The sequence below is a fragment of the Oncorhynchus mykiss genome, chromosome 29, assembly GCF_057628025.1.
Source record: "Oncorhynchus mykiss isolate SJ-2025 chromosome 29, ASM5762802v1, whole genome shotgun sequence".
Taxonomy (NCBI): Eukaryota; Metazoa; Chordata; class Actinopteri; order Salmoniformes; family Salmonidae; genus Oncorhynchus; species Oncorhynchus mykiss.
This window is the reverse complement of record NC_143050.1, coordinates 8,802,501-8,829,171: the sequence shown is the minus strand read 5'-3', so window position 1 is coordinate 8,829,171 and position 26,671 is coordinate 8,802,501. Positions and strand designations below refer to the sequence as shown.

The 26,671-nt window shown below is 41.7% G+C and overlaps 1 protein-coding gene across 10 annotated transcripts in view; it reads right to left on the bottom strand.

Moving 5' to 3' along the window:
- Nucleotides 1-26,671, bottom strand: part of LOC110510242 (FRY microtubule binding protein b) — a 173,151-nt gene that overhangs the window by 39,636 nt on the left and 106,844 nt on the right. For 4 of the 10 annotated variants that reach the window (XM_090226469.1, XM_090226471.1, XM_090226461.1 and 1 more), the window contains exons 33-42: nt 26,580-26,671; nt 25,724-25,892; nt 22,781-22,898; nt 22,605-22,675; nt 20,224-20,374; nt 6,930-7,033; nt 5,253-5,344; nt 3,742-3,835; nt 3,308-3,527; nt 887-1,038 (exon numbers count right to left, since the gene is read on the bottom strand). The exon at nt 26,580-26,671 is cut by the window's right edge and continues 55 nt beyond it. In XM_090226469.1, coding sequence (XP_090082595.1) covers nt 887-1,038; nt 3,308-3,527; nt 3,742-3,835; nt 5,253-5,344; nt 6,930-7,033; nt 20,224-20,374; nt 22,605-22,675; nt 22,781-22,898; nt 25,724-25,892; nt 26,580-26,671 — 1,263 coding nt within the window. The remainder of the gene's footprint in view (nt 1-886; nt 1,039-3,307; nt 3,528-3,741; nt 3,836-5,252; nt 5,345-6,929; nt 7,034-20,223; nt 20,375-22,604; nt 22,676-22,780; nt 22,899-25,723; nt 25,893-26,579) is intronic. The other 6 variants (XM_090226470.1, XM_090226464.1, XM_090226465.1 and 3 more) reach the window with 3 other exon arrangements.

Sequence of the window (26,671 nt, the reverse complement as noted above, 5' to 3'; positions counted from 1 at the left end):
CTTCTTAAGGTTCTTAATAAAAATAAAATAAGAAGTTCATAAGATAGTTCGTAAGCACAATTCCTCAACAATATCTTAAGATGTAATGATTTTCTTACAAACTCCTCAAATATCTTCATACAAATCTTCTTAAAATGTTTGTTGCTAGGCAACCGGTTTAGCTAGCTATCTAGCTAACAACGGTAATCATGTTAGCATATTTCCTACTGAGATTACTGTTCTTCAACATGTTCTTGGGTTAAAAATAATCAATACTGAAACTTAATTAAGAACAAATCCAATAACCTTATTTAAGAATCACATTTCTTCTTAACTTTTTGCTTAAGGAGAAACATAAGAAATAGCACAAGAACATTTCCAATAACCTTTTTGAAGAATAGCAACTTTGCTTCTTAAGAAGGATTTGTGAATCTGGGCACAGGTCTCTTGTATGACATCATATCAATAAATCAAATGTATTTATAATCAAATGTATTTATAAAGCCCTTCTTACATCAGCTGATGTCATAAAGTGCTGTACAGAAACCCAACCTAAAAACCCCAAACAACAAGCAATGCAGGTGTAGAAGCACGGTGGCTAGGAAAAACTCCCTAGAAAGGCCAGAACCTAGGAAGAAACCTAGAGAGGAACCAGGCTATAACCTCCATAAGAGGTGATGTGGCTTCAGGAACAACAAAAGTGCTTCAAATTAGTGATAAAACAAGTATTAGAATCACCTTTATTCACCAACAACATGAACACTCTGAATGTTACTTGGTGAAATGGTGCAGCTAGTGACAGACAACATTTAGAGACATCACACAATAAAATGCTTAAAAATATATATTTTTAAATCCAAAAGATGGTTTAAGTTATTAATAATAAAGTTATCTGCTGGTGTGTTACCTGACTTGGACTCCTTGAAGACAGAGATGACGTGTCGGAGGAAGTTGGACAGCTGGTCAGAGCTCTTACAGTTGGGGTTCTTAGGAGTGATGTCTTCGTGGACCCACAGCGGGCCAAACGCTCTGAGTATGGAGAGAACAGTACTCCAGGCACTGTGTACCCACCACCATCACACCACCCCACACAGGTTACACACACACACTGCACACACACATGCACCTACGGACACACTGCACACAGGCGACAACCACTGCCCCATATGCACACACTCTCACAGATACACAAATGGGCCTCCCCCAGGTGGTAAGGGTAGGTAACAACACATCTGCCACGCTGAGCCTCAAAACAGGGGCCCCTCAGGGGTGCGTGCTCAGTCCCTCCTGTACTCCCTGTTCACTCACGACTGCACGGCCAGGCACGACTCCAACACCATCATTAAATTTGCCGATGACACAAATGTGGTAGGACTGATCACCGACAACAATGAGACAGCCTATAGGGAGGAGGTCAGAGACTTGGCTGTGTGGTGCCAGGACAACAACCTCTCCCTAAACGTGATCAAGACTAAGGAGATGATTGTGGACTACAGGAAAAAGAGGACCGAGCACGCCCCCATTCTCATCAAAGGGGCTGTAGTGGAGCAGATTGAGAGCTCCAAGTTCCTTGGTGTCCACATCACCAACAAACTAACATGGTCCAAGCACACCATGACAGTCGTGAAGCGGGCACGACAAAGCCTATTCCCCCTCAGGAGACTGAAAAGATTTAGTATGGGTCCTCAGATCCTCAAAAGGTTTTACAGCTGCACCATCGAGAGCATACTGACTGGTTGCATCACTGCCTGGTGTGGCAACTGCTCGGCCTCCGACCGCAAGGCACTGCAGAGGGTAGTGCGAACGGCTCAGTACATCACTGGGGCCAAGCTTCCTTCCATCCAGGACCTCAGTACCAGAGCGCCAAGTCCAGGTCCAAGAGGCTTCTAAACAGCTTCTACCCCCAAAGCCATAAGACTCCTGAACATCTAGTCAAACGGCTACCCGGACTATGGCTTGAATGGCTTGCCTCACAAGGAGCCCGCCTGTTACGCAAATGCAGTAAGAAGCCAAGGTAAGTTGCTAGCTAGCATTATACTTAATCAATCATAATCACTAGTTCTAACTACACATGGTTGATGATATTACTAGTTTATCTAGCGTGTCCTGCGTTGCGTATAATCGATGCAGTGCGCATTCGCGAAAAAGGACTGTCGTTGCTCCAACGTATACCTAACCTAACCATTTCTGTGTGTTATTATGTTATAATTAAGTCTATGATTTGTTAGAGCAGTCTGACTGAGCGATGGTAGGCACCAGCAGGCTCATAAGCATTCATTCAAACAGCACTTTCGTGCATTTTGCCAGCAGCTCTTCGCAAGCACAGCGCTGTTTATGACTTCAAGCCTATCAACTCACGAGATTAGGCTGGTGTAACCGATGTGAAATGGCTAGCTAGTTAGCGGGGTGCGCGCTAATTGCGTTTCAAATGTCACTCGCTCAGACTTGGAGTGGTTGTTCCCCTTGCTCTGCATGGGTAACGCTGCTTCAAGGGTGGCTGTTGTCGATGTGTTCCTGGTTCGAGCCCAGGTAGGAGCGAGGAGAGGGACGGAAGCTATACTGTTACACTGGCAATACTAAAGTGTCTTTAAGAACATCCAATAGTCAAAGGTTAATGAAATACAAATGGTATCGAGGGAAATAGTCCTATAATAACTACAACCTAAAACTTCTTACCTGTTCTGAGCAAGGAACTGACACGTTAGCTTTCATACATGGCACATATTGCACTTTTACTTTCTTCTCCAACACTTTGTTTTTGCATTATTTAAACCAAATTGAACATGTTTCATTTTATTAGAGGCTAAATTGATTTTATTGATGTATTATATTAAGTTAAAATAAGTGTTCATTCAGTATTGTTGTAATTGTCATTATTACAAATACATTTTAAAAATCGGCCCGATTAATCGGTATCTGCTTTTTTTTGGTACTCCAATAATCGGTATTGGCGTTGAAAAATCATAATCGGTCGACCTCTAGTTTACATATTGCATCACCCATTTCATATGTATACACTGTATTGTATTCTAGACCTCTACCTTGAAAATATTGTTATTTTTTACTGCTGCTCTTTAATTACTTTTATCTCTTATTCTTATCCATATTTTTTGAAACGGCACTTTTGAGGGGCTGGTAATTAAGCATTTCACTGTAGGGTCTATTACACCTGTTGTATTCCGCATGTGACTAATACAATTAGATTTGACTTGAAATGTAGGCATCGTTTCAGTCTTAAGTGTTTGTGATTGTGTGTGTGTGTGTGTGAGGGTGTCTCTCTCTCTCTCATTATGTGTGTGTGAGCGTGCATGCCTGCGTCTGTGTGTACCTGGTAGTTAGGAACTCTATCAGTTTGTTGGTCTTGTTGTCCGCCTCACTGGCCGTGTCCTCTAGGTCCTCCAGGTCGTCGGGGGTTACCATGGGCAGGTTACCCACACTGCCCCCCGTGCTGCCGCCGCCAAGACTGGCAGAAGAAGAGTTGGAGGAGGAGCTCATGCCGGAGTCAGCCACCGGGGACGCCTGCCACTCCCGCAGGAAGTCAGGACCACCTGACAGGAAGCAGGAAGTGAACAGCAGAGATGAACAGGTGTACCGGCAAAACTGGTTAGTGTTAAATACGATCCTTGCTGATGATTCTGAACAGAACGGACAGAGTTGTTACTACATGATCATGCTGAAGTACTGCGTTCTCTAACCACAAATGTCTTTGTTGACGCCTCTAGTGTCTGTGTGTGTGTGTGTGTGTGTGTGTGTGTGTGTTACCTGAGTACTGGTACTCTGGCTGATAGCTGGATTTGATGGTGAGTGTTTTGTTGTCACTGATCTCTCTGGTGAGCAGCAGCACAGAGGCTATGACCTGGAAACACACGGATGGAGCATGTTTTACAGACAATAAATCACTTCTCACACACAACCACCCACACACACACACACGCCATGAATCAAAAACACACAAACTCTCAGACAATCTTACACACAACCATAAAAACATGCTGGTCTTATTCCTCTCTTGCGCCAAAGCTTCCCATTGGAAAACGTTTTTTCAGAGTGAATGTATTGTAATGTTAAAAAAAAATTATAACTGCCTTCATTTTGCTGAACCCCAGGAAGATAAGCAGGAACTAATGGGGATCCATAATAAACCCCAGGATGAGAAGCTGCTGCCTTGACCGGAACTAATAGGGATCCATAATAAACCCCAGGAAGGGTAGCTGCTGCCTTGGCAGGAACTAATGGGGATCCATAATAAACCCCAGGAAGATAAGCAGGAATTAATGGGGATCCATAATAAACCCCAGGATGAGAAGCTGCTGCCTTGACCGGAACTAATAGGGATCCATAATAAACCCCATGAAGGGTAGCTGCTGCCTTGGCAGGAACTAATGGGGATCCATAATAAACCCCAGGAAGGGTAGCTGCTGCCTTGGCAGGAACTAATATGGATCCATAATAAACCCCATGAAGAGTAGCTGCTGCTTTGGCAGGAACTAATAGGGATCCATAATAAACCCCATGAAGAGTAGCTGCTGCCTTGGCAGGAACTAATGGGGATCCATAATAAACCCCAGGAAGGGTAGCTGCTGCCTTGGCAGGAACTAATGGGGATCCATAATAAACCCCAGGAAGGGTAGCTGCTGGCTTGGCAGGAACTAATGGGGATCCATAATAAACCCCAGGAAGAGTAGCTGTTGTCTTGGCAGGAACTAATGGGGATCCATAATAAACCCCAGGAAGAGTAGCTGTTGTCTTGGCAGGAACTAATAGGGATCCATAATAAACCCCAGGAAGGGTAGCTGCCGCCTTGGCAGGAACTAATGGGGATCCATAATAAACCCCAGGAAGGGTAGCTGCTGCCTTGGCAGGAACTACTATGGATCCATAATAAACCCCACGAAGAGTAGCTGCTGCCTTGGCAGGAACTAATGGGGATCCATAATAAACCCCAGGATTAGAAGCTGCTGCCTTGGCAGGAACTAATGGGGATCCATAATAAACCCCAGGAAGAGTAGCTGTTGTCTTGACAGGAACTAATGGGGATCCATAATAAACCCCAGGAAGAGTAGCTGTTGTCTTGGCAGGAACTAATAGGGATCCATAATAAACCCCAGGAAGAGTAGCTGCTGCCTTGGCAGGAACTAATGGGGATCCATAATAAACCCCAGGAAGAGTAGCTGCTGCCTTGGCAGGAACTAATGGGGATCCATAATAAACCCCAGGAAGAGTAGCTGTTGTCTTGGCAGGAACTAATGGGGATCCATAATAAATATAAATACCTGGAAGTTGTTGTTGCAGGATAAAGCGATGAGGAGGTGGAGGAGGAGACGCTTGCTGTGTTCAAACACCTCTGGCCTGTAGTGGTCTAGACCTGGAGAATAGAGAGAACGTTAGACCTGTAGGGGTCCAGACCTGGATAATAGAGACAGCATTCAACCTGTAGGGGTCCAGACCTGGAGAATAGAGACAACGTTAGACCTGTAGGGGTCTAGACCTGTAGGGGTCCAGACCTGGAGAATAGAGAGAACGTTAGACCTGTAGGGGTCCAGACCTGTAGGGGTCTAGACTTGGAGAATAGAGACAACATTAGACCTGTAGGGGTCCAGACCTGGAGAATAGAGACAACATTAGACCTGTAGGGGTCCAGACCTGGAGAATAGCGACAACATTAGACCTGCAGGGGTCCAGACCTGGAGAATAGAGACAACATTAGACCAGTAGGGGTCTAGACCTGGAGAATAGAGACAACGTTAGACCTTTTGGGGTCCAGACCTTTTGGGGTCCAGGCCTTTTGGGGTCCAGACCTGTAGTGGTCCAGACCTTTTGGGGTCCAGACCTGTAGGGGTCCAGACCTATAGGGATACAGGACAGGAAACAGTAAAGGCCCCATGCATGACACAAAGAAGCTCTTCAGTATAGACATGTGAGATCATAGAACTATACTGGACAAAAATATAAACGCAACATGCAACAGTTCAAACAAGGGAATCAGTCAACTGAAATAAATTCATTAAGCCCTAATCTATTAATTCCACATGACTGGGGCAGGGGCGCAGCCACCGGGGAGCCATGCCCAGCCAATCAGAATGAGTGTTTCCCCACAAAAGCGCTTTATTACAGACAGAAATACTCTATTTAATCAGCTGTCTGGGTGTCTGGTCTCAGACAATCCCCCTGGTGAAGAGGCTGTATGTGGAGGTCCTGGGTTGCCGTGCTTACACGTGGTCTGCGGTTGTGAGGCCGGCTGGACGTATTATAAAATTCTCTAAAACAACGTTGGAGGCGGCTTATGGCAGAAAAATTAACATTAAATTCTCTAGCAACAGCTCTGGTGGATGTCAGCATGCCAATTGCACGCTTCTTCAAAACCTGAGACATCTGTGGCATTGCGTTGTGTGACAATACTGCACATTTTAGAGTGGTCTTTTATTGTCCCCGACACAAGGTGCACCTATGTAATGATCACTCTGTTTTAATCAGCTTCTTGATATGCCACACCTGTCAGGTGGATGGATTATCTTGGCAAAGGAGAAATGCACACTACTACACACACACACACCGACAAATACACCTCACACACACAGGCCCAAGCAGTCCATCATTAACACGTTTGGATGAATTATTATTATTTTTTAATTTTTTATTTAACCTTTATTTTACTAGGTAAGTCAGTTAAGAACAACTTCTTATTTACTATGACGGCCTACACCGGCCAAACCCGGACGATGCTGAGCCAATTGTGCGCCGCCCTATGAGACTCCCAATTACGTCCGGTTGTGATACAGCCTGGAATCGAACCAGGGTGTCTGTAGTGACGCCTCTAGCACTGAGATGCAGTACCTTAGACCGCTCCGTCACTCAGTGTGTGTGTGTGTGTGTGTGTGTGCGTGCGTGTGTGTGTGTGCGTGCGTGCGTGCGAGAGCGAGACAGACAGAGACACAGAGATGGTACTGTACCTAGGAAGAGGGCGTGCAGCAGTAGTGGAAGGTGAAGGGCCCAGTCCTCTCTCACACTGTGGTCCACCACCATCTCTGTCATGAAGATCACTGCTATGTTACACCTGAGAGAACGCACAACACAACACATGATTGAGTTAGTTAACCGGTACAAATGAACAAAGGGAATAAAAAGCAATTTGCAAGTATCTGCACATTTGAAAAAACAAGTTTTGGAACAGAAATAGAGGTCTTGATATAAACATGCTACATTAACATGAACTTTTAACGTTTTTTCTCCCAAACAATTTATTTTATGGCATTGTCATATAGTCCAACCGTAGAGAAGAACACGCACACAGTTGACAGACAGCATTTTAAATAGACACACGTCTTTCCTCGACAGTGTCGTTGTATGTCTCTCTATTGATATCTTTGATCTCTTTCTTACTGAGACAGAGATGTTTATATTTTCTTACTGAAACAGAGATGTTTATATTTTCTTACTGAGACAGAGATGTTTATATTATCTTACTGAGACAGAGATGTTTATATTTTCTTACTGAGACAGAGATGTTTATATTTTCTTACTGAGACAGAGATGTTTATATTTTCTTACTGAGACAGAGATGTTTATATTATCTCACTGAGACAGAGATGTTTATTTTATCTTACTGAGACAGAGATGTTTATATTTTCTTACTGAGACAGAGATGTTTATATTATCTTACTGAGACAGAGATGTTTATATTTTCTTACTGAGACAGAGATGTTTATATTTTCTTACTGAGACAGAGATGTTTATATTTTCTTACTGAGACAGAGATGTTTATATTATCTCACTGAGACAGAGATGTTTATATTATCTTACTGAGACAGAGATGTTGTTTATATTTTCTTACTGAGACAGAGATGTTTATATTATCTTACTGAGACAGAGATGTTTATATTATCTTACTGAGACAGAGATGTTTATATTTTCTTACTGAGACAGAGATGTTTATATTTTCTTACTGAGACAGAGATGATTATATTGTTTTACTGAGACAGAGATGTTTATATTTTCTTACTGAGACAGAGATGATTATATTATCTTACTGAGACAGAGATAATTATATTATCTCAGCAAGCCAGCAGCATACCACCCTGCATACCACTGCTGGCTTGCTTCTGAAGCCAAGCAGGGTTGGTCCTGGTCAGTCCCTGGATGGGAGACCAGATGCTGCAGGAAGTGGTGTTGGAGGGCCAGTAGAGGCACTCTTTGCTCTGGTCTAAAAAAAAATATATATCCCAATGCCCCTGTGTAGGGTGCTGTCATTTGGATGGGACAGTAGGAGGCACTCTTTCCTCAGGACGGGTGTCCTGACTCCCTGAGGTCACTAAAGATCCCATGGCACTTATCGTAAGAGTAGGGGTGTTAACCCCGGTGTCCTGGCTAAATTCCCAGTCTGGCCCTCAAACCATCCTGGTCACCTAATAATCCCCAGTTTACAATTGGCTCATTCATCCCCCTGTAACTATTTCCCTGTTTGTTGCTGTAAATGAGAACGTGTTCTCAGTCAATTTACCTGGTAAAATAAATGTGATCTTACTAAAACAGAGATTATTATATTTTCTTACTGAGACAGAGATAAATATTTTTGTATTATTATTATTATTTTAACCTTTATTTAACCAGGAAGGGCTCATTGAGATTTAAAATCTCTTTTTCAAGAGCATCCTGGCCAAGGTAGGCAGCACCGAGCCATTACAAAAATTACAGACAAACAACATGAAAAACTACAAGTAATCTAGTAAAAACCATAGCATTCACAAGAGTATACATTTTATATTGTCTTACTGAGACAGAGATAAATATATTGTCTTACTGAGACAGAGATCATTATATTTAGGGGGTGAGGAACCACCTAAATTCTCTACATTCTGTCCTGCAGCTGGATCAGCAGATTAGCAGCCTCTTGGCTGGAAAGGTATGCAGGTGCATGTGTGTGTGTGTGCACGTGTGTACTGGATGTGCATGTGTGTCAGTGTTATTTTTGTTAAGTCCTATTTTAGTCAGTCATTTAAGTCTAGTTTTAGTCGCAGTCATTTAAGTCTAGTTTTAGTCACAGTCATTTAAGTCCTATTTTAGTCAGTCATTTAAGTCTAGTTTTAGTCACAGTCATTTAAGTCCTATTTTAGTCACAGTCATTTAAGTCATATTTTAGTCAGTCATTTAAGTCTAGTTTTAGTCACAGTCATTTAAGTCCTATTTTAGTCAGTCATTTAAGTCCTATTTTAGTCACAGTCATTTAAGTCCTATTTTAGTCAGTAATTTAAGTCTAGTTTTAGTCACAGTTATTTAAGTCTAGTTTTAGTCAGTCATTTAAGTCCTATTTTAGTCACAGTCATTTAAGTCCTATTTTAGTCACAGTAATTTAAGTCCTATTTTAGTCACAGTCATTTAAGTCCTATTTTAGTCACAGTCATTTAAGTCTAGTTTTAGTCACAGTCATTTAAGTCTAGTTTTAGTCATTGTAGTTGTCTTTTGTTTTATTAAATAGTTCATACACACCTCTAACTTACCTTCCATCTTGTACATAATAGATTCCATTCCCTTGGTCACACCACTTCTGTCCCAATATAGTCAGTGCATTCTTTTCTATTAAATAATGTCATATCTAGGCTACTGTACACATTCAGATAGCCATGTCCAACTAGGCCTACTACCCCCTCATATACCATAGCTGGCAACATTGATATTGTGGCATATTGTAACCAATGCTAGCCTTAGTCTATCATATAGGCCAACCATAAAGTCTTGGCTACAGGTTAAACAATTTACAGCTCTGACTTTCTCCCCATCATAACCGTCAAGGTCATAAATAACTCCGGTTTCCCTGAAAAGGGGCGAATTTTAGCTTTCCAGATATGCCAGAAGTATTACTGCACTCCTAATAGTCAACAAATGGCATTTGTGGACCGCAACACAGATGAATGAATAACAGTGTCAGAAAATAGAGCTTCTGATGAGATCAAAGCAAAAATAGATGAAATTATGGATCTTTATATGACAAAGTTTGCTACAGCAGAAAAATAATCAACAGGAACAGGAAATATGAAATATTATGTGGATTATAATACTTTTTTGTTGGGGTTGATTTTTTCATTAGGGCAAATGAAGTCCGACATTTTAAAGTGAAAATTACAAACTTCAGAAGCATGTTTTTTACTTTGAGTACACTACAAGTTTCCATTTCCTACTGTGCAGGAAAATTCTCAGCAACAAAAGGAGTGATCAAATTAAGATCCTACATCTGTAAACAGTATTGTTTCCTAGCGGCTTCACATCAGTTCAAAAGATTGACGAGTGACTGAAGAGACCGCCCTGGGAGCTGTGTGGGAGAGCCGCGCAGATCAGCTCAAATGAAAGATGACAATCCTGCCAATGAGAGGACTGCATAAAATATTCTGCAGGAGCTTCATGGCAAATGAGATGTCCATTAGTCTCACATGGAAGTCTCGTCTCGTCACACTTTCGTAGACTAAAATAAAAAGTCATTTTTAATAGAAAAGTTTTTTTCCCCCAGGGCATCTCGTCTCGTTATCCTCTTGGTTTCAGTCAGGAAAAGCAGGTCGTTGACTAGTGTTTTTCATCATATTTATTGTTGTGTGTTTACCTGTGTAGTGGTCCCCTAGGTGTGATGGTTTCAGTCAGGAAAAGCAGGTCGTTGACTAGTGTTTTTCAACATATTTATTGTTGTGTGTTTACCTGTGTAGTGGTCCCCTAGGTGTGATGGTTTCAGTCAGGAAAAGCAGGTAGTTGACTAGTGTTTTTCAACATATTTATTGTTGTGTGTTTACCTGTGTAGTGGTCCCCTAGGTGTGATGGTTTCAGTCAGGAAAAGCAGGTCGTTGACTAGTGTTTACCTGTGTAGTGGTCCCCTAGGTGTGATGGTTTCAGTCAGGAAAAGCAGGTCGTTGACTAGTGTTTTTCATCATATTTATTGTTGTGTGTTTACCTGTGTAGTGGTCCCCTAGGTGTGATGGTTTCAGTCAGGAAAAGCAGGTCGTTGACTAGTGTTTTTCAACATATTTATTGTTGTGTGTTTACCTGTGTAGTGGTCCCCTAGGTGTGATGGTTTCAGTCAGGAAAAGCAGGTAGTTGACTAGTGTTTACCTGTGTAGTGGTCCCCTAGGTGTGATGGTTTCAGTCAGGAAAAGCAGGTAGTTGACTAGTGTTTACCTGTGTAGTGGTCCCCTAGGTGTGATGGTTTCAGTCAGGAAAAGCAGGTCGTTGACTAGTGTTTTTCATCATATTTATTGTTGTGTGTTTACCTGTGTAGTGGTCCCCTAGGTGTGATGGTTTCAGTCAGGAAAAGCAGGTCGTTGACTAGTGTTTTTCATCATATTTATTGTTGTGTGTTTACCTGTGTAGTGGTCCCCTAGGTGTGATGGTTTCAGTCAGGAAAAGCAGGTAGTTGACTAGTGTTTTTCATCATATTTATTGTTGTGTGTTTACCTGTGTAGTGGTCCCCTAGGTGTGATGGTTTTAGTCAGGAAAAGCAGGTCGTTGACTAGTGTTTACCTGTGTAGTGGTCCCCTAGGTGTGATGGTTTCAGTCAGGAAAAGCAGGTCGTTGACTAGTGTTTTTCATCATATTTATTGTTGTGTGTTTACCTGTGTAGTGGTCCCCTAGGTGTGATGGTTTCAGTCAGGAAAAGCAGGTCGTTGACTAGTGTTTTTCATCATATTTATTGTTGTGTGTTTACCTGTGTAGTGGTCCCCTAGGTGTGATGGTTTCAGTCAGGAAAAGCAGGTCGTTGACTAGTGTTTTTCATAATATTTATTGTTGTGTGTTTACCTGTGTAGTGGTCCCCTAGGTGTGATGGTTTCAGTCAGGAAAAGCAGGTCGTTGACTAGTGTTTTTCATCATATTTATTGTTGTGTGTTTACCTGTGTAGTGGTCCCCTAGGTGTGATGGTTTCAGTCAGGAAAAGCAGGTCGTTGACTAGTGTTTTTCATCATATTTATTGTTGTGTGTTTACCTGTGTAGTGGTCCCCTAGGTGTGATGGTTTCAGTCAGGAAAAGCAGGTCGTTGACTAGTGTTTTTCATCATATTTATTGTTGTGTGTTTACCTGTGTAGTGGTCCCCTAGGTGTGATGGTTTCAGTCAGGAAAAGCAGGTAGTTGACTAGTGTTTTTCATCATATTTATTGTTGTGTGTTTACCTGTGTAGTGGTCCCCTAGGTGTGATGGTTTTAGTCAGGAAAAGCAGGTCGTTGACTAGTGTTTACCTGTGTAGTGGTCCCCTAGGTGTGATGGTTTCAGTCAGGAAAAGCAGGTCGTTGACTAGTGTTTTTCAACATATTTATTGTTGTGTGTTTACCTGTGTAGTGGTCCCCTAGGTGTGATGGTTTCAGTCAGGAAAAGCAGGTCGTTGACTAGTGTTTTTCATCATATTTATTGTTGTGTGTTTACCTGTGTAGTGGTCCCCTAGGTGTGATGGTTTCAGTCAGGAAAAGCAGGTCGTTGACTAGTGTTTTTCATCATATTTATTGTTGTGTGTTTACCTGTGTAGTGGTCCCCTAGGTGTGATGGTTTCAGTCAGGAAAAGCAGGTCGTTGACTAGTGTTTTTCATCATATTTATTGTTGTGTGTTTACCTGTGTAGTGGTCCCCTAGGTGTGATGGTTTCAGTCAGGAAAAGCAGGTCGTTGACTAGTGTTTTTCAACATATTTATTGTTGTGTGTTTACCTGTGTAGTGGTCCCCTAGGTGTGATGGTTTTAGTCAGGAAAAGCAGGTCGTTGACTAGTGTTTACCTGTGTAGTGGTCCCCTAGGTGTGATGGTTTCAGTCAGGAAAAGCAGGTCGTTGACTAGTGTTTTTCATCATATTTATTGTTGTGTGTTTACCTGTGTAGTGGTCCCCTAGGTGTGATGGTTTCAGTCAGGAAAAGCAGGTCGTTGACTAGTGTTTTTCATCATATTTATTGTTGTGTGTTTACCTGTGTAGTGGTCCCCTAGGTGTGATGGTTTCAGTCAGGAAAAGCAGGTCGTTGACTAGTGTTTTTCATCATATTTATTGTTGTGTGTTTACCTGTGTAGTGGTCCCCTAGGTGTGATGGTTTCAGTCAGGAAAAGCAGGTAGTTGACTAGTGTTTTTCATCATATTTATTGTTGTGTGTTTACCTGTGTAGTGGTCCCCTAGGTGTGATGGTTTTAGTCAGGAAAAGCAGGTCGTTGACTAGTGTTTACCTGTGTAGTGGTCCCCTAGGTGTGATGGTTTTAGTCAGGAAAAGCAGGTCGTTGACTAGTGTTTACCTGTGTAGTGGTCCCCTAGGTGTGATGGTTTTAGTCAGGAAAAGCAGGTCGTTGACTAGTGTTTACCTGTGTAGTGGTCCCCTAGGTGTGATGGTTTTAGTCAGGAAAAGCAGGTCGTTGACTAGTGTTTACCTGTGTAGTGGTCCCCTAGGTGTGATGGTTTCAGTCAGGAAAAGCAGGTCGTTGACTAGTGTTTTTCATCATATTTATTGTTGTGTGTTTACCTGTGTAGTGGTCCCCTAGGTGTGATGGTTTTAGTCAGGAAAAGCAGGTAGTTGACTAGTGTTTACCTGTGTAGTGGTCCCCTAGGTGTGATGGTTTCAGTCAGGAAAAGCAGGTAGTTGACTAGTGTTTTTCATCATATTTATTGTTGTGTGTTTACCTGTGTAGTGGTCCCCTAGGTGTGATGGTTTCAGTCAGGAAAAGCAGGTCGTTGACTAGTGTTTTTCATCATATTTATTGTTGTGTGTTTACCTGTGTAGTGGTCCCCTAGGTGTGATGGTTTCAGTCAGGAAAAGCAGGTCGTTGACTAGTGTTTTTCAACATATTTATTGTTGTGTGTTTACCTGTGTAGTGGTCCCCTAGGTGTGATGGTTTCAGTCAGGAAAAGCAGGTAGTTGACTAGTGTTTTTCATCATATTTATTGTTGTGTGTTTACCTGTGTAGTGGTCCCCTAGGTGTGATGGTTTTAGTCAGGAAAAGCAGGTCGTTGACTAGTGTTTACCTGTGTAGTGGTCCCCTAGGTGTGATGGTTTCAGTCAGGAAAAGCAGGTCGTTGACTAGTGTTTTTCATCATATTTATTGTTGTGTGTTTACCTGTGTAGTGGTCCCCTAGGTGTGATGGTTTCAGTCAGGAAAAGCAGGTCGTTGACTAGTGTTTTTCATCATATTTATTGTTGTGTGTTTACCTGTGTAGTGGTCCCCTAGGTGTGATGGTTTCAGTCAGGAAAAGCAGGTCGTTGACTAGTGTTTTTCATCATATTTATTGTTGTGTGTTTACCTGTGTAGTGGTCCCCTAGGTGTGATGGTTTCAGTCAGGAAAAGCAGGTCGTTGACTAGTGTTTTTCATCATATTTATTGTTGTGTGTTTACCTGTGTAGTGGTCCCCTAGGTGTGATGGTTTCAGTCAGGAAAAGCAGGTCGTTGACTAGTGTTTTTCAACATATTTATTGTTGTGTGTTTACCTGTGTAGTGGTCCCCTAGGTGTGATGGTTTCAGTCAGGAAAAGCAGGTCGTTGACTAGTGTTTACCTGTGTAGTGGTCCCCTAGGTGTGATGGTTTTAGTCAGGAAAAGCAGGTCGTTGACTAGTGTTTTTCATCATATTTATTGTTGTGTGTTTACCTGTGTAGTGGTCCCCTAGGTGTGATGGTTTTAGTCAGGAAAAGCAGGTCGTTGACTAGTGTTTACCTGTGTAGTGGTCCCCTAGGTGTGATGGTTTTAGTCAGGAAAAGCAGGTCGTTGACTAGTGTTTACCTGTGTAGTGGTCCCCTAGGTGTGATGGTTTCAGTCAGGAAAAGCAGGTCGTTGACTAGTGTTTTTCAACATATTTATTGTTGTGTGTTTACCTGTGTAGTGGTCCCCTAGGTGTGATGGTTTTAGTCAGGAAAAGCAGGTCGTTGACTAGTGTTTACCTGTGTAGTGGTCCCCTAGGTGTGATGGTTTCAGTCAGGAAAAGCAGGTCGTTGACTAGTGTTTTTCATCATATTTATTGTTGTGTGTTTACCTGTGTAGTGGTCCCCTAGGTGTGATGGTTTCAGTCAGGAAAAGCAGGTAGTTGACTAGTGTTTTTCAACATATTTATTGTTGTGTGTTTACCTGTGTAGTGGTCCCCTAGGTGTGATGGTTTCAGTCAGGAAAAGCAGGTCGTTGACTAGTGTTTTTCATCATATTTATTGTTGTGTGTTTACCTGTGTAGTGGTCCCCTAGGTGTGATGGTTTCAGTCAGGAAAAGCAGGTCGTTGACTAGTGTTTTTCATCATATTTATTGTTGTGTGTTTACCTGTGTAGTGGTCCCCTAGGTGTGATGGTTTCAGTCAGGAAAAGCAGGTCGTTGACTAGTGTTTTTCATCATATTTATTGTTGTGTGTTTACCTGTGTAGTGGTCCCCTAGGTGTGATGGTTTCAGTCAGGAAAAGCAGGTCGTTGACTAGTGTTTTTCAACATATTTATTGTTGTGTGTTTACCTGTGTAGTGGTCCCCTAGGTGTGATGGTTTCAGTCAGGAAAAGCAGGTCGTTGACTAGTGTTTTTCATCATATTTATTGTTGTGTGTTTACCTGTGTAGTGGTCCCCTAGGTGTGATGGTTTCAGTCAGGAAAAGCAGGTCGTTGACTAGTGTTTTTCAACATATTTATTGTTGTGTGTTTACCTGTGTAGTGGTCCCCTAGGTGTGATGGTTTCAGTCAGGAAAAGCAGGTAGTTGACTAGTGTTTTTCATCATATTTATTGTTGTGTGTTTACCTGTGTAGTGGTCCCCTAGGTGTGATGGTTTTAGTCAGGAAAAGCAGGTCGTTGACTAGTGTTTACCTGTGTAGTGGTCCCCTAGGTGTGATGGTTTCAGTCAGGAAAAGCAGGTCGTTGACTAGTGTTTTTCATCATATTTATTGTTGTGTGTTTACCTGTGTAGTGGTCCCCTAGGTGTGATGGTTTCAGTCAGGAAAAGCAGGTAGTTGACTAGTGTTTTTCATCATATTTATTGTTGTGTGTTTACCTGTGTAGTGGTCCCCTAGGTGTGATGGTTTTAGTCAGGAAAAGCAGGTCGTTGACTAGTGTTTACCTGTGTAGTGGTCCCCTAGGTGTGATGGTTTCAGTCAGGAAAAGCAGGTCGTTGACTAGTGTTTTTCATCATATTTATTGTTGTGTGTTTACCTGTGTAGTGGTCCCCTAGGTGTGATGGTTTCAGTCAGGAAAAGCAGGTCGTTGACTAGTGTTTTTCATCATATTTATTGTTGTGTGTTTACCTGTGTAGTGGTCCCCTAGGTGTGATGGTTTTAGTCAGGAAAAGCAGGTAGTTGACTAGTGTTTACCTGTGTAGTGGTCCCCTAGGTGTGATGGTTTCAGTCAGGAAAAGCAGGTCGTTGACTAGTGTTTTTCATCATATTTATTGTTGTGTGTTTACCTGTGTAGTGGTCCCCTAGGTGTGATGGTTTCAGTCAGGAAAAGCAGGTCGTTGACTAGTGTTTTTCATCATATTTATTGTTATGTGTTTACCTGTGTAGTGGTCCCCTAGGTGTGATGGTTTTAGTCAGGAAAAGCAGGTCGTTGACTAGTGTTTACCTGTGTAGTGGTCCCCTAGGTGTGATGGTTTCAGTCAGGAAAAGCAGGTCGTTGACTAGTGTTTTTCATCATATTTATTGTTGTGTGTTTACCTGTGTAGTGGTCCCCTAGGTGTGATGGTTTCAGTCAGGAAAAGCAGGTCGTTGACTAGTGTTTTTCATCATATTTATTGTTGTGTGTTTACCTGTGTAGTGGTCCCCTAGGTGTGATGGTTTCAGTCAGGAAAAGCAGGTCGTTGACTAGTGTTTTTCATCATATTTATTGTTGTGTGTTTACCTGTGTAGTGGTCCCCTAGGTGTGATGGTTTCAGTCAGGAAAAGCAGGTAGTTGACTAGTGTTTTTCATCATATTTATTGTTGTGTGTTTACCTGTGTAGTGGTCCCCTAGGTGTGATGGTTTCAGTCAGGAAAAGCAGGTAGTTGACTAGTGTTTACCTGTGTAGTGGTCCCCTAGGTGTGATGGTTTCAGTCAGGAAAAGCAGGTCGTTGACTAGTGTTTTTCATCATATTTATTGTTGTGTGTTTACCTGTGTAGTGGTCCCCTAGGTGTGATGGTTTCAGTCAGGAAAAGCAGGTCGTTGACTAGTGTTTTTCATCATATTTATTGTTGTGTGTTTACCTGTGTAGTGGTCCCCTAGGTGTGATGGTTTCAGTCAGGAAAAGCAGGTCGTTGACTAGTGTTTTTCATCATATTTATTGTTGTGTGTTTACCTGTGTAGTGGTCCCCTAGGTGTGATGGTTTCAGTCAGGAAAAGCAGGTCGTTGACTAGTGTTTTTCATCATATTTATTGTTGTGTGTTTACCTGTGTAGTGGTCCCCTAGGTGTGATGGTTTCAGTCAGGAAAAGCAGGTAGTTGACTAGTGTTTTTCATCATATTTATTGTTGTGTGTTTACCTGTGTAGTGGTCCCCTAGGTGTGATGGTTTCAGTCAGGAAAAGCAGGTCGTTGACTAGTGTTTTTCATCATATTTATTGTTGTGTGTTTACCTGTGTAGTGGTCCCCTAGGTGTGATGGTTTCAGTCAGGAAAAGCAGGTAGTTGACTAGTGTTTTTCATCATATTTATTGTTGTGTGTTTACCTGTGTAGTGGTCCCCTAGGTGTGATGGTTTTAGTCAGGAAAAGCAGGTCGTTGACTAGTGTTTACCTGTGTAGTGGTCCCCTAGGTGTGATGGTTTTAGTCAGGAAAAGCAGGTCGTTGACTAGTGTTTACCTGTGTAGTGGTCCCCTAGGTGTGATGGTTTTAGTCAGGAAAAGCAGGTCGTTGACTAGTGTTTACCTGTGTAGTGGTCCCCTAGGTGTGATGGTTTTAGTCAGGAAAAGCAGGTCGTTGACTAGTGTTTACCTGTGTAGTGGTCCCCTAGGTGTGATGGTTTCAGTCAGGAAAAGCAGGTCGTTGACTAGTGTTTTTCAACATATTTATTGTTGTGTGTTTACCTGTGTAGTGGTCCCCTAGGTGTGATGGTTTCAGTCAGGAAAAGCAGGTCGTTGACTAGTGTTTTTCATCATATTTATTGTTGTGTGTTTACCTGTGTAGTGGTCCCCTAGGTGTGATGGTTTCAGTCAGGAAAAGCAGGTCGTTGACTAGTGTTTTTCATCATATTTATTGTTGTGTGTTTACCTGTGTAGTGGTCCCCTAGGTGTGATGGTTTCAGTCAGGAAAAGCAGGTCGTTGACTAGTGTTTTTCATCATATTTATTGTTGTGTGTTTACCTGTGTAGTGGTCCCCTAGGTGTGATGGTTTCAGTCAGGAAAAGCAGGTCGTTGACTAGTGTTTTTCATCATATTTATTGTTGTGTGTTTACCTGTGTAGTGGTCCCCTAGGTGTGATGGTTTCAGTCAGGAAAAGCAGGTAGTTGACTAGTGTTTTTCATCATATTTATTGTTGTGTGTTTACCTGTGTAGTGGTCCCCTAGGTGTGATGGTTTTAGTCAGGAAAAGCAGGTCGTTGACTAGTGTTTACCTGTGTAGTGGTCCCCTAGGTGTGATGGTTTTAGTCAGGAAAAGCAGGTCGTTGACTAGTGTTTACCTGTGTAGTGGTCCCCTAGGTGTGATGGTTTTAGTCAGGAAAAGCAGGTCGTTGACTAGTGTTTACCTGTGTAGTGGTCCCCTAGGTGTGATGGTTTTAGTCAGGAAAAGCAGGTCGTTGACTAGTGTTTACCTGTGTAGTGGTCCCCTAGGTGTGATGGTTTCAGTCAGGAAAAGCAGGTCGTTGACTAGTGTTTTTCATCATATTTATTGTTGTGTGTTTACCTGTGTAGTGGTCCCCTAGGTGTGATGGTTTCAGTCAGGAAAAGCAGGTCGTTGACTAGTGTTTTTCATCATATTTATTGTTGTGTGTTTACCTGTGTAGTGGTCCCCTAGGTGTGATGGCTTCAGTCAGGAAAAGCAGGTAGTTGACTAGTGTTTTTCATCATATTTATTGTTGTGTGTTTACCTGTGTAGTGGTCCCCTAGGTGTGATGGTTTTAGTCAGGAAAAGCAGGTCGTTGACTAGTGTTTACCTGTGTAGTGGTCCCCTAGGTGTGATGGTTTCAGTCAGGAAAAGCAGGTCGTTGACTAGTGTTTTTCAACATATTTATTGTTGTGTGTTTACCTGTGTAGTGGTCCCCTAGGTGTGATGGTTTCAGTCAGGAAAAGCAGGTCGTTGACTAGTGTTTTTCATCATATTTATTGTTGTGTGTTTACCTGTGTAGTGGTCCCCTAGGTGTGATGGTTTCAGTCAGGAAAAGCAGGTCGTTGACTAGTGTTTTTCATCATATTTATTGTTGTGTGTTTACCTGTGTAGTGGTCCCCTAGGTGTGATGGTTTCAGTCAGGAAAAGCAGGTAGTTGACTAGTGTTTTTCATCATATTTATTGTTGTGTGTTTACCTGTGTAGTGGTCCCCTAGGTGTGATGGTTTTAGTCAGGAAAAGCAGGTCGTTGACTAGTGTTTACCTGTGTAGTGGTCCCCTAGGTGTGATGGTTTTAGTCAGGAAAAGCAGGTCGTTGACTAGTGTTTACCTGTGTAGTGGTCCCCTAGGTGTGATGGTTTCAGTCAGGAAAAGCAGGTCGTTGACTAGTGTTTTTCATCATATTTATTGTTGTGTGTTTACCTGTGTAGTGGTCCCCTAGGTGTGATGGTTTCAGTCAGGAAAAGCAGGTCGTTGACTAGTGTTTTTCATCATATTTATTGTTGTGTGTTTACCTGTGTAGTGGTCCCCTAGGTGTGATGGTTTCAGTCAGGAAAAGCAGGTCGTTGACTAGTGTTTTTCATCATATTTATTGTTGTGTGTTTACCTGTGTAGTGGTCCCCTAGGTGTGATGGTTTCAGTCAGGAAAAGCAGGTCGTTGACTAGTGTTTTTCATCATATTTATTGTTGTGTGTTTACCTGTGTAGTGGTCCCCTAGGTGTGATGGTTTTAGTCAGGAAAAGCAGGTCGTTGACTAGTGTTTTTCATCATATTTATTGTTGTGTGTTTACCTGTGTAGTGGTCCCCTAGGTGTGATGGTTTCAGTCAGGAAAAGCAGGTAGTTGACTAGTGTTTTTCATCATATTTATTGTTGTGTGTTTACCTGTGTAGTGGTCCCCTAGGTGTGATGGTTTCAGTCAGGAAAAGCAGGTCGTTGACTAGTGTTTTTCATCATATTTATTGTTGTGTGTTTACCTGTGTAGTGGTCCCCTAGGTGTGATGGTTTTAGTCAGGAAAAGCAGGTCGTTGACTAGTGTTTTTCATCATATTTATTGTTGTGTGTTTACCTGTGTAGTGGTCCCCTAGGTGTGATGGTTTCAGGAAGGTAGTCCACCAACGGCGCCCAGCAACCTCCGTTAACTGGCATGGGCAACGGCTGCGGCCGATTGGTCTCCAACACGCTCATCAGCCAACCGGCATACGGCGGGAGAGGGTCGTCTGGGGGAATAGACCAATCAGGAAACAGTGTTATGTTCTAACAATTAGGGCCAGGAGTATTTTTTTTATCAGACCTGGGTTTAGACAAACACACACACACATAATGATAATCAGATCTGGGTTTAGATTGATAATCAAGATCTGGGTTTAGAATGATAATCAGATCTGGGTTTAGATTGATAATCAGATCTGGGTTTAGATTGATAATCAGATCTGGGTTTAGAATGATAATCAGATCTGGGTTTAGAATGATAATCAGATCTGGGTTTAGAATGATAATCAGATCTGGGTTTAGAATGATAATCAGATCTGGGTTTAGATTGATAATCAGATCTGGGTTTAGAATGATAATCAGATCTGGGTTTAGAATGATAATCAGATCTGGGTTTAGAATGATAATCAGATCTGGGTTTAGAATAATAATCAGATCTGGGTTTAGATTGATAATCAGATCTGGGTTTAGAATGATAATCAGATCTGGGTTTAGAATGATAATCAGATCTGCGTTTAGAATGATAATCAGATCTGGGTTTAGAATGATAATCAGATCTGGGTTTAGAATGATAATCAGATCTGGGTTTAGAATGATAATCAGATCTGGGTTTAGAATGATAATCAGATCTGGGTTTAGAATGATAATCAGATCTGGGTTTAGATTGATAATCAGATCTGGGTTTAAATATGATTAGAAATCTTTAAGATACATTGATCGTTTGCATTAGATTTCCTAGAGAGCCAGATGGGCGGGGTTTTCCATTTTGCACCAATCAGGCTCAATCAGGCAAAAAATATTAGAAAAGATTTGATTTATTAAAATCTGTAAGCGCTGTTAGACAATAAAACCTGAACAATAAGGGAAACTCTAAAGACTGATGAAAGAAGAGCCACTATGTGACAGCATGGTGACAAACCACCACAGAACTATCTCATGAATGTGTGGTATGCGATTAGCCAATCAGACATTGCAAAACACACAAACACACACACACACATTTGAGAGCGACACAAACACACACTCTTGAGTGGGAGACATATACTCTTGATAGTGAGACAGACAAAAAAGCAGACACACACACACACACACACACACACACACACACACACACACACACACACACACACACACACACACACACACACACACACACACACACACACACACACACACACACACACACACACACACACACACACTTGAAAGCGAGACATACACACATTGGTCTGGATTCCTCCCAAAGCATGCAGGCTAAACATAGACAGAATGCCTTCACTGATGACAGGCTGACACTGTGTGTGGTATGGCTGATATCCAGACTGAATATCTGTGCTGGTGTCTGATATGTCTGTAAGGGAAAGTGATACTGTAGAACATGGTCAGTATCCTGTCTGTATCCTGTCTGTATCAGGTCTGTGTCTGTATCCTGTCTGTGTCTGTATCCGGTCTGTGTCTGTATCCTGTCCGTATCAGAGACAGATAAGGGAGGAATGGAAGTGCCTGCCTGCACTGAGAAGTGAACCTCGCTCTCCTGCGTTGGAACATGTGGTCAGAGTAGGCTGCTCAGCCAAATTCCAGCACCAGATGTAGGATCTTAATTTGATCACCCTGTTAGCAGGATAACTTTCCCGCAATGCAGGAAATCTAAAACGTGTAGGATGTTTAAAGTTTGAAAAGGCTTCTGAAGTTTGCAACTTCCAAGTAGAAAGTTTTGAGTTTTAATTTTACTTAACAAAAAATGAATCAATAATATATATAATATATTATAATCCACATAATAATTCACATTTCCTGTTGCTGCAGGATTATTTTCCTGCAGTTGCAAACTGGCTCAAATTAAGATCCTACATCTGTCACAAAGCATGACTATCTTTATGTTGTAAAACTCCTTTCAGTCTCTCTCTCTCGCTGTGTGTGTGTGTGTGTGTGTGTGTGTGTGTGTGTGTGTGTGTGTGTGTGTGTGTGTGTGTGTGTAAATCTCCTGTCAGTTTGTCAAAGACGCTACGAGATTAGTGATAATTACAACAACAGACTACTAACGAGGTTGAAGTGACTAACACCATGAGGACATTGTGGAGAGGAATGCAGAGCCCAAGGCCCTTTCCCATAGGGGTGTGTGTGTTTACAGACTGCAGAGGAATCTGCAGTGAGGTTCCGCGCCGTCACGGAAATTCAATTAGCAGAATAAAAAAAAAATCCCCATAAAAGGGGATTAAGGTTTAAGGTTCTACTCACTCTTCTCGTCGTCATAGGAACCGCCTGAGCTGTTACTGTAGCGAGACTCCAGTCTGTTGTGAGCCTTGGACCTGAGAACACACACACAGTGAGGGTAGGCGTTTACATTTAAAGTGTCATCACATTGATTTCTGAATAATAAAGTTATTTGAAAAATGATTGTATAAAATATCTACCCAAAGGGTGCGGTGATGGGGACCCACCTCTCCTCGTTCTCTCTGGCCAGCTTGGACTCCTCTGTCTCTGGGAAGTTCTCCTGTCCTGCCACTACTGTGTTACTGCTGGACGTAGTGCCTGGACAACACACAACAACATAAATGCATAAACAACAACAACAACAACATTAGAATGAATGCTACAACAGTACACGCGGAAGTTCTCCTGTCCTGCCTGAACAACAAACAGAAATATATAAACAACAACATAAATACATAAACAACAACAACATAAATACATAAACAATATGAATACATAAACAACAACAACAACAACATAAATACATAAACAACATTAATACATAAACAACAACAGCATAAATACATAAACAACAACAACAACAACATAAATACATAAACAACAACAACAACATAAATACATAAACAACAACAACAACATAAATACATAAACAACATGAATACATAAACAACAACAGCATAAATACATAAACAACAACAACAACAACATAAATACATAAACAACAACAACAACATAAATACATAAACAACAACAACAACATAAATACATAAACAACAACAAAATAAATACATAAACAACAACAACATAAATACATAAACAACAACAACCTCAACAAATACATACAGTAAAGAGTTGTGTAAAGCAACAACAACAACAACACCGGAGAGAAAATGTCATTATATCTGACGTCATGACACATTTCTACCAGGGGAAATTAGAGGGAGGAGCTTATTCTACACTTAATAGAAGAGGTGGTGTATTCAAGCAAAAGATGTGACATTTTAAAAATAGCACAAACGGACGAGCATTCCTATTGGATCCCAAATTCAGACGGATTCCTCCGTTTCAAAACGTTTATTCCATTGTTTTGAACGTTTGTTTTTTAGGACTGATGCCCAGCTGAGCATTCTACTCAATGCTGGTGCTGATGAAGATTTCATCTAAAGTACATTACTGTGGCTTGGAAACACACTGACATTCAAGACGAAGCGAATACTTTGTAGGACAAGCTTTTGACATCATTTTGATGCCACCAGATTGATTTTAGATGCAGTATAACGTTAGGTAGCTAACGTTAGCATTGTAAGCTATTTCGGACTAAATTTGCCAAATCACCAGATTGATTTTAGATGCAGTATAACGTTAGGTAGCTAACGTTAGCATTGTAAGCTATTTCTGACTAAATTTGCCAAATCACCAGATTGATTTTAGATGCAGTATAACGTTAGGTAGCTAACGTTAGCATTGTAAGCTATTTCTGACTAAATTTGCCAAATCACCAGATTGATTTTAGATGCAGTATAACGTTAGGTAGCTAACGTTAGCATTGTAAGCTATTTCTGACTAAATTTGCCAAATCACCAGATTGATTTTAGATGCAGTATAACGTTAGGTAGCTAACGTTAGCATTGTAAGCTATTTCTGACTAAATTTGCCAAATCACCAGATTGATTTTAGATGCAGTATAACGTTAGGTAGCTAACGTTAGCATTGTAAGCTATTTCTAACTAAATTTGCTAGTTCATAGCAACATTGCCATCTCTCTAAAGTAAACCTGACGACATCATAACGATGGCAAAGTTGTTTTCAACTAATTGTACGTCTACTTTAACAATGACATCGTATTTCAATGCCACTATAGTATCATTTTGACAAAACAGTCATTAGTCCCCATTCAGAAAGGCTGAGCACTAACCATCAGTCGGATATCAATATTCTGTGGCATCTTTAGAGCCGAGTGACAGAGGTGCAACCCATTCGTTAAATTACTAGAGGGGCTATGTCATAAACCCTTAAAGTTCCAGAATGGGGTGAAAATGGGAGCCATATTGGTCAGGGAGAAATCCAAACCAGTCTAATTGGAATGAATGGCTGTAGAGGCATAATAATTTTACCGATGCAGGAAAATAAAAGTAAGGTATGTGATATATCAGAAATTGTGGAATATAATTATTGTCAACCTAAAATGTTGTCATATAATTATAAATACAGTTTTTACGGGTTTTATACACATTTGAGACCATAAATGTCTCAAAAACAATGAAATATTGGAAAGCTGAGACAGTATGATACAATAGCTATTATACAGTATGGAAAGCTATTATACAGTATGGAAAGCTATTATACAGTATGGAAAGCTATTATACAGTATGGAAAGCTATTATACAGTATGATACAATAGCAGTACTTGTTGCATTGACAACTTGTCTAAGTCCCATCATGCACTGATGTCAGCCCGTATCTGGCTGTGGATTGGCTGCCTTGTCTGAATGGAATGTTGTCATATTGGCAGTTAATTTGAAACATGTATGGAATCATTCCTCTAAAACGGTCTGGCTAGCCATTTAACAAACACACAGCGCAGAAAAACTCCTTCCATCTTCAAGAAATCATTATTTTACACAATATCTTATCAAAGAACTGGCAGACCATGGTTGTCCAACTCCCCTGATGAAATTAGCTGACATTTATCCCATCATGAGAAGATGAATGTCCATTCTGGTATTCTAATTCCTAATTCTATAGATGCGGATGTCAACACATGTTCATGTCATCACCTGCATTACAGTTCAAAACAACTCCCACCTCCACCGATTTCTGTATACTAGCTGTGCTACCCAGCTTTATACCAACGGGAGGTAACCTTTGGCTGTCACTTCTTCTAAATCTGAAAAGGGACAACTTCTAAATGTCACGCAGCGAAAAACAGCCAAATATATCAACATCGGACTAAAGTAACCACATTGTCGGGTTTGACGAATGTCCATTTTGTTAGATCAGATATGTTGATTGTGCGTCAGTCTGGTATACGAACTGGGTTGCAGTAACTCCTTTACCGCATCTATTCTCACTGAAAATGACCCCTGCTTCCTGGTTCTGTGACGCACACCTGGCCCCAGCCAATGAGCAACCTCCCGTCTCACCTGAGTGGTGAGCAGACATCTTGTTACTGGCTGCGAAGCGGTAGAAGGGCGGGTTATCACAGTGCAGAACCACGGGGTTGACTGGGTCTGTCTGCTGCAGCTCAAACAACAGCTCCTCCATGGTCTGAATGGTGTTGTTACGACACAGGTAGATCACCACCTTCTTGATCTGAAACACACACACACACACACACACAATACACACACACACACACACAATACACACACACACACAATACACACACACACACACACACAATACACACACACACACAATACACAACACAACACACACACAATACACACACAATAAATACACACACACACACAATACACATGCACACACACGCAATACACACACACACAATACACACAACACACACACACAATACACACACACACGCAATACACAAACACACAATACACACACACACACAATACACACATACAATACACACACACACACACACACAATACGCACAATACACACACACACACACACACACACACACACACAGGTTAGCACAGTCTTTACACGATAAACTAAGACATCGGTATCACTGCTGACCCCACATTCGGATGAGGAACTGGAGAACAAGATGCAGGTTGTTTAAGTGTGTGCGCGTGTGTGTGTGTGTGAGTGTGTGTGTGTGTGCTTGTGTGTGTGCATGTGTGTGCGCGTGTGTGTGTGTGTGTGTGTGCATGTGTGTGCTTGTGTGTGTGCATGTGTGTGCGCGCGTGTGTGTATGTGTGTGCGTGTGTGCATGTGTGTGTGTGTGTGTGTGTGCGTATGTGCGTGTGTGTATTGTGTGTGCGTACGTGCGTGTGCCTGTGTGTGTGTGTACACTTTACTCACGTAGGGCAGCAGCGTGGTATCAGAGCTGACTCCACAGAGACTGATGAGGAACTGGAGCGCTGTACGCAGGTTGTTACTCCACTTCTCATTGG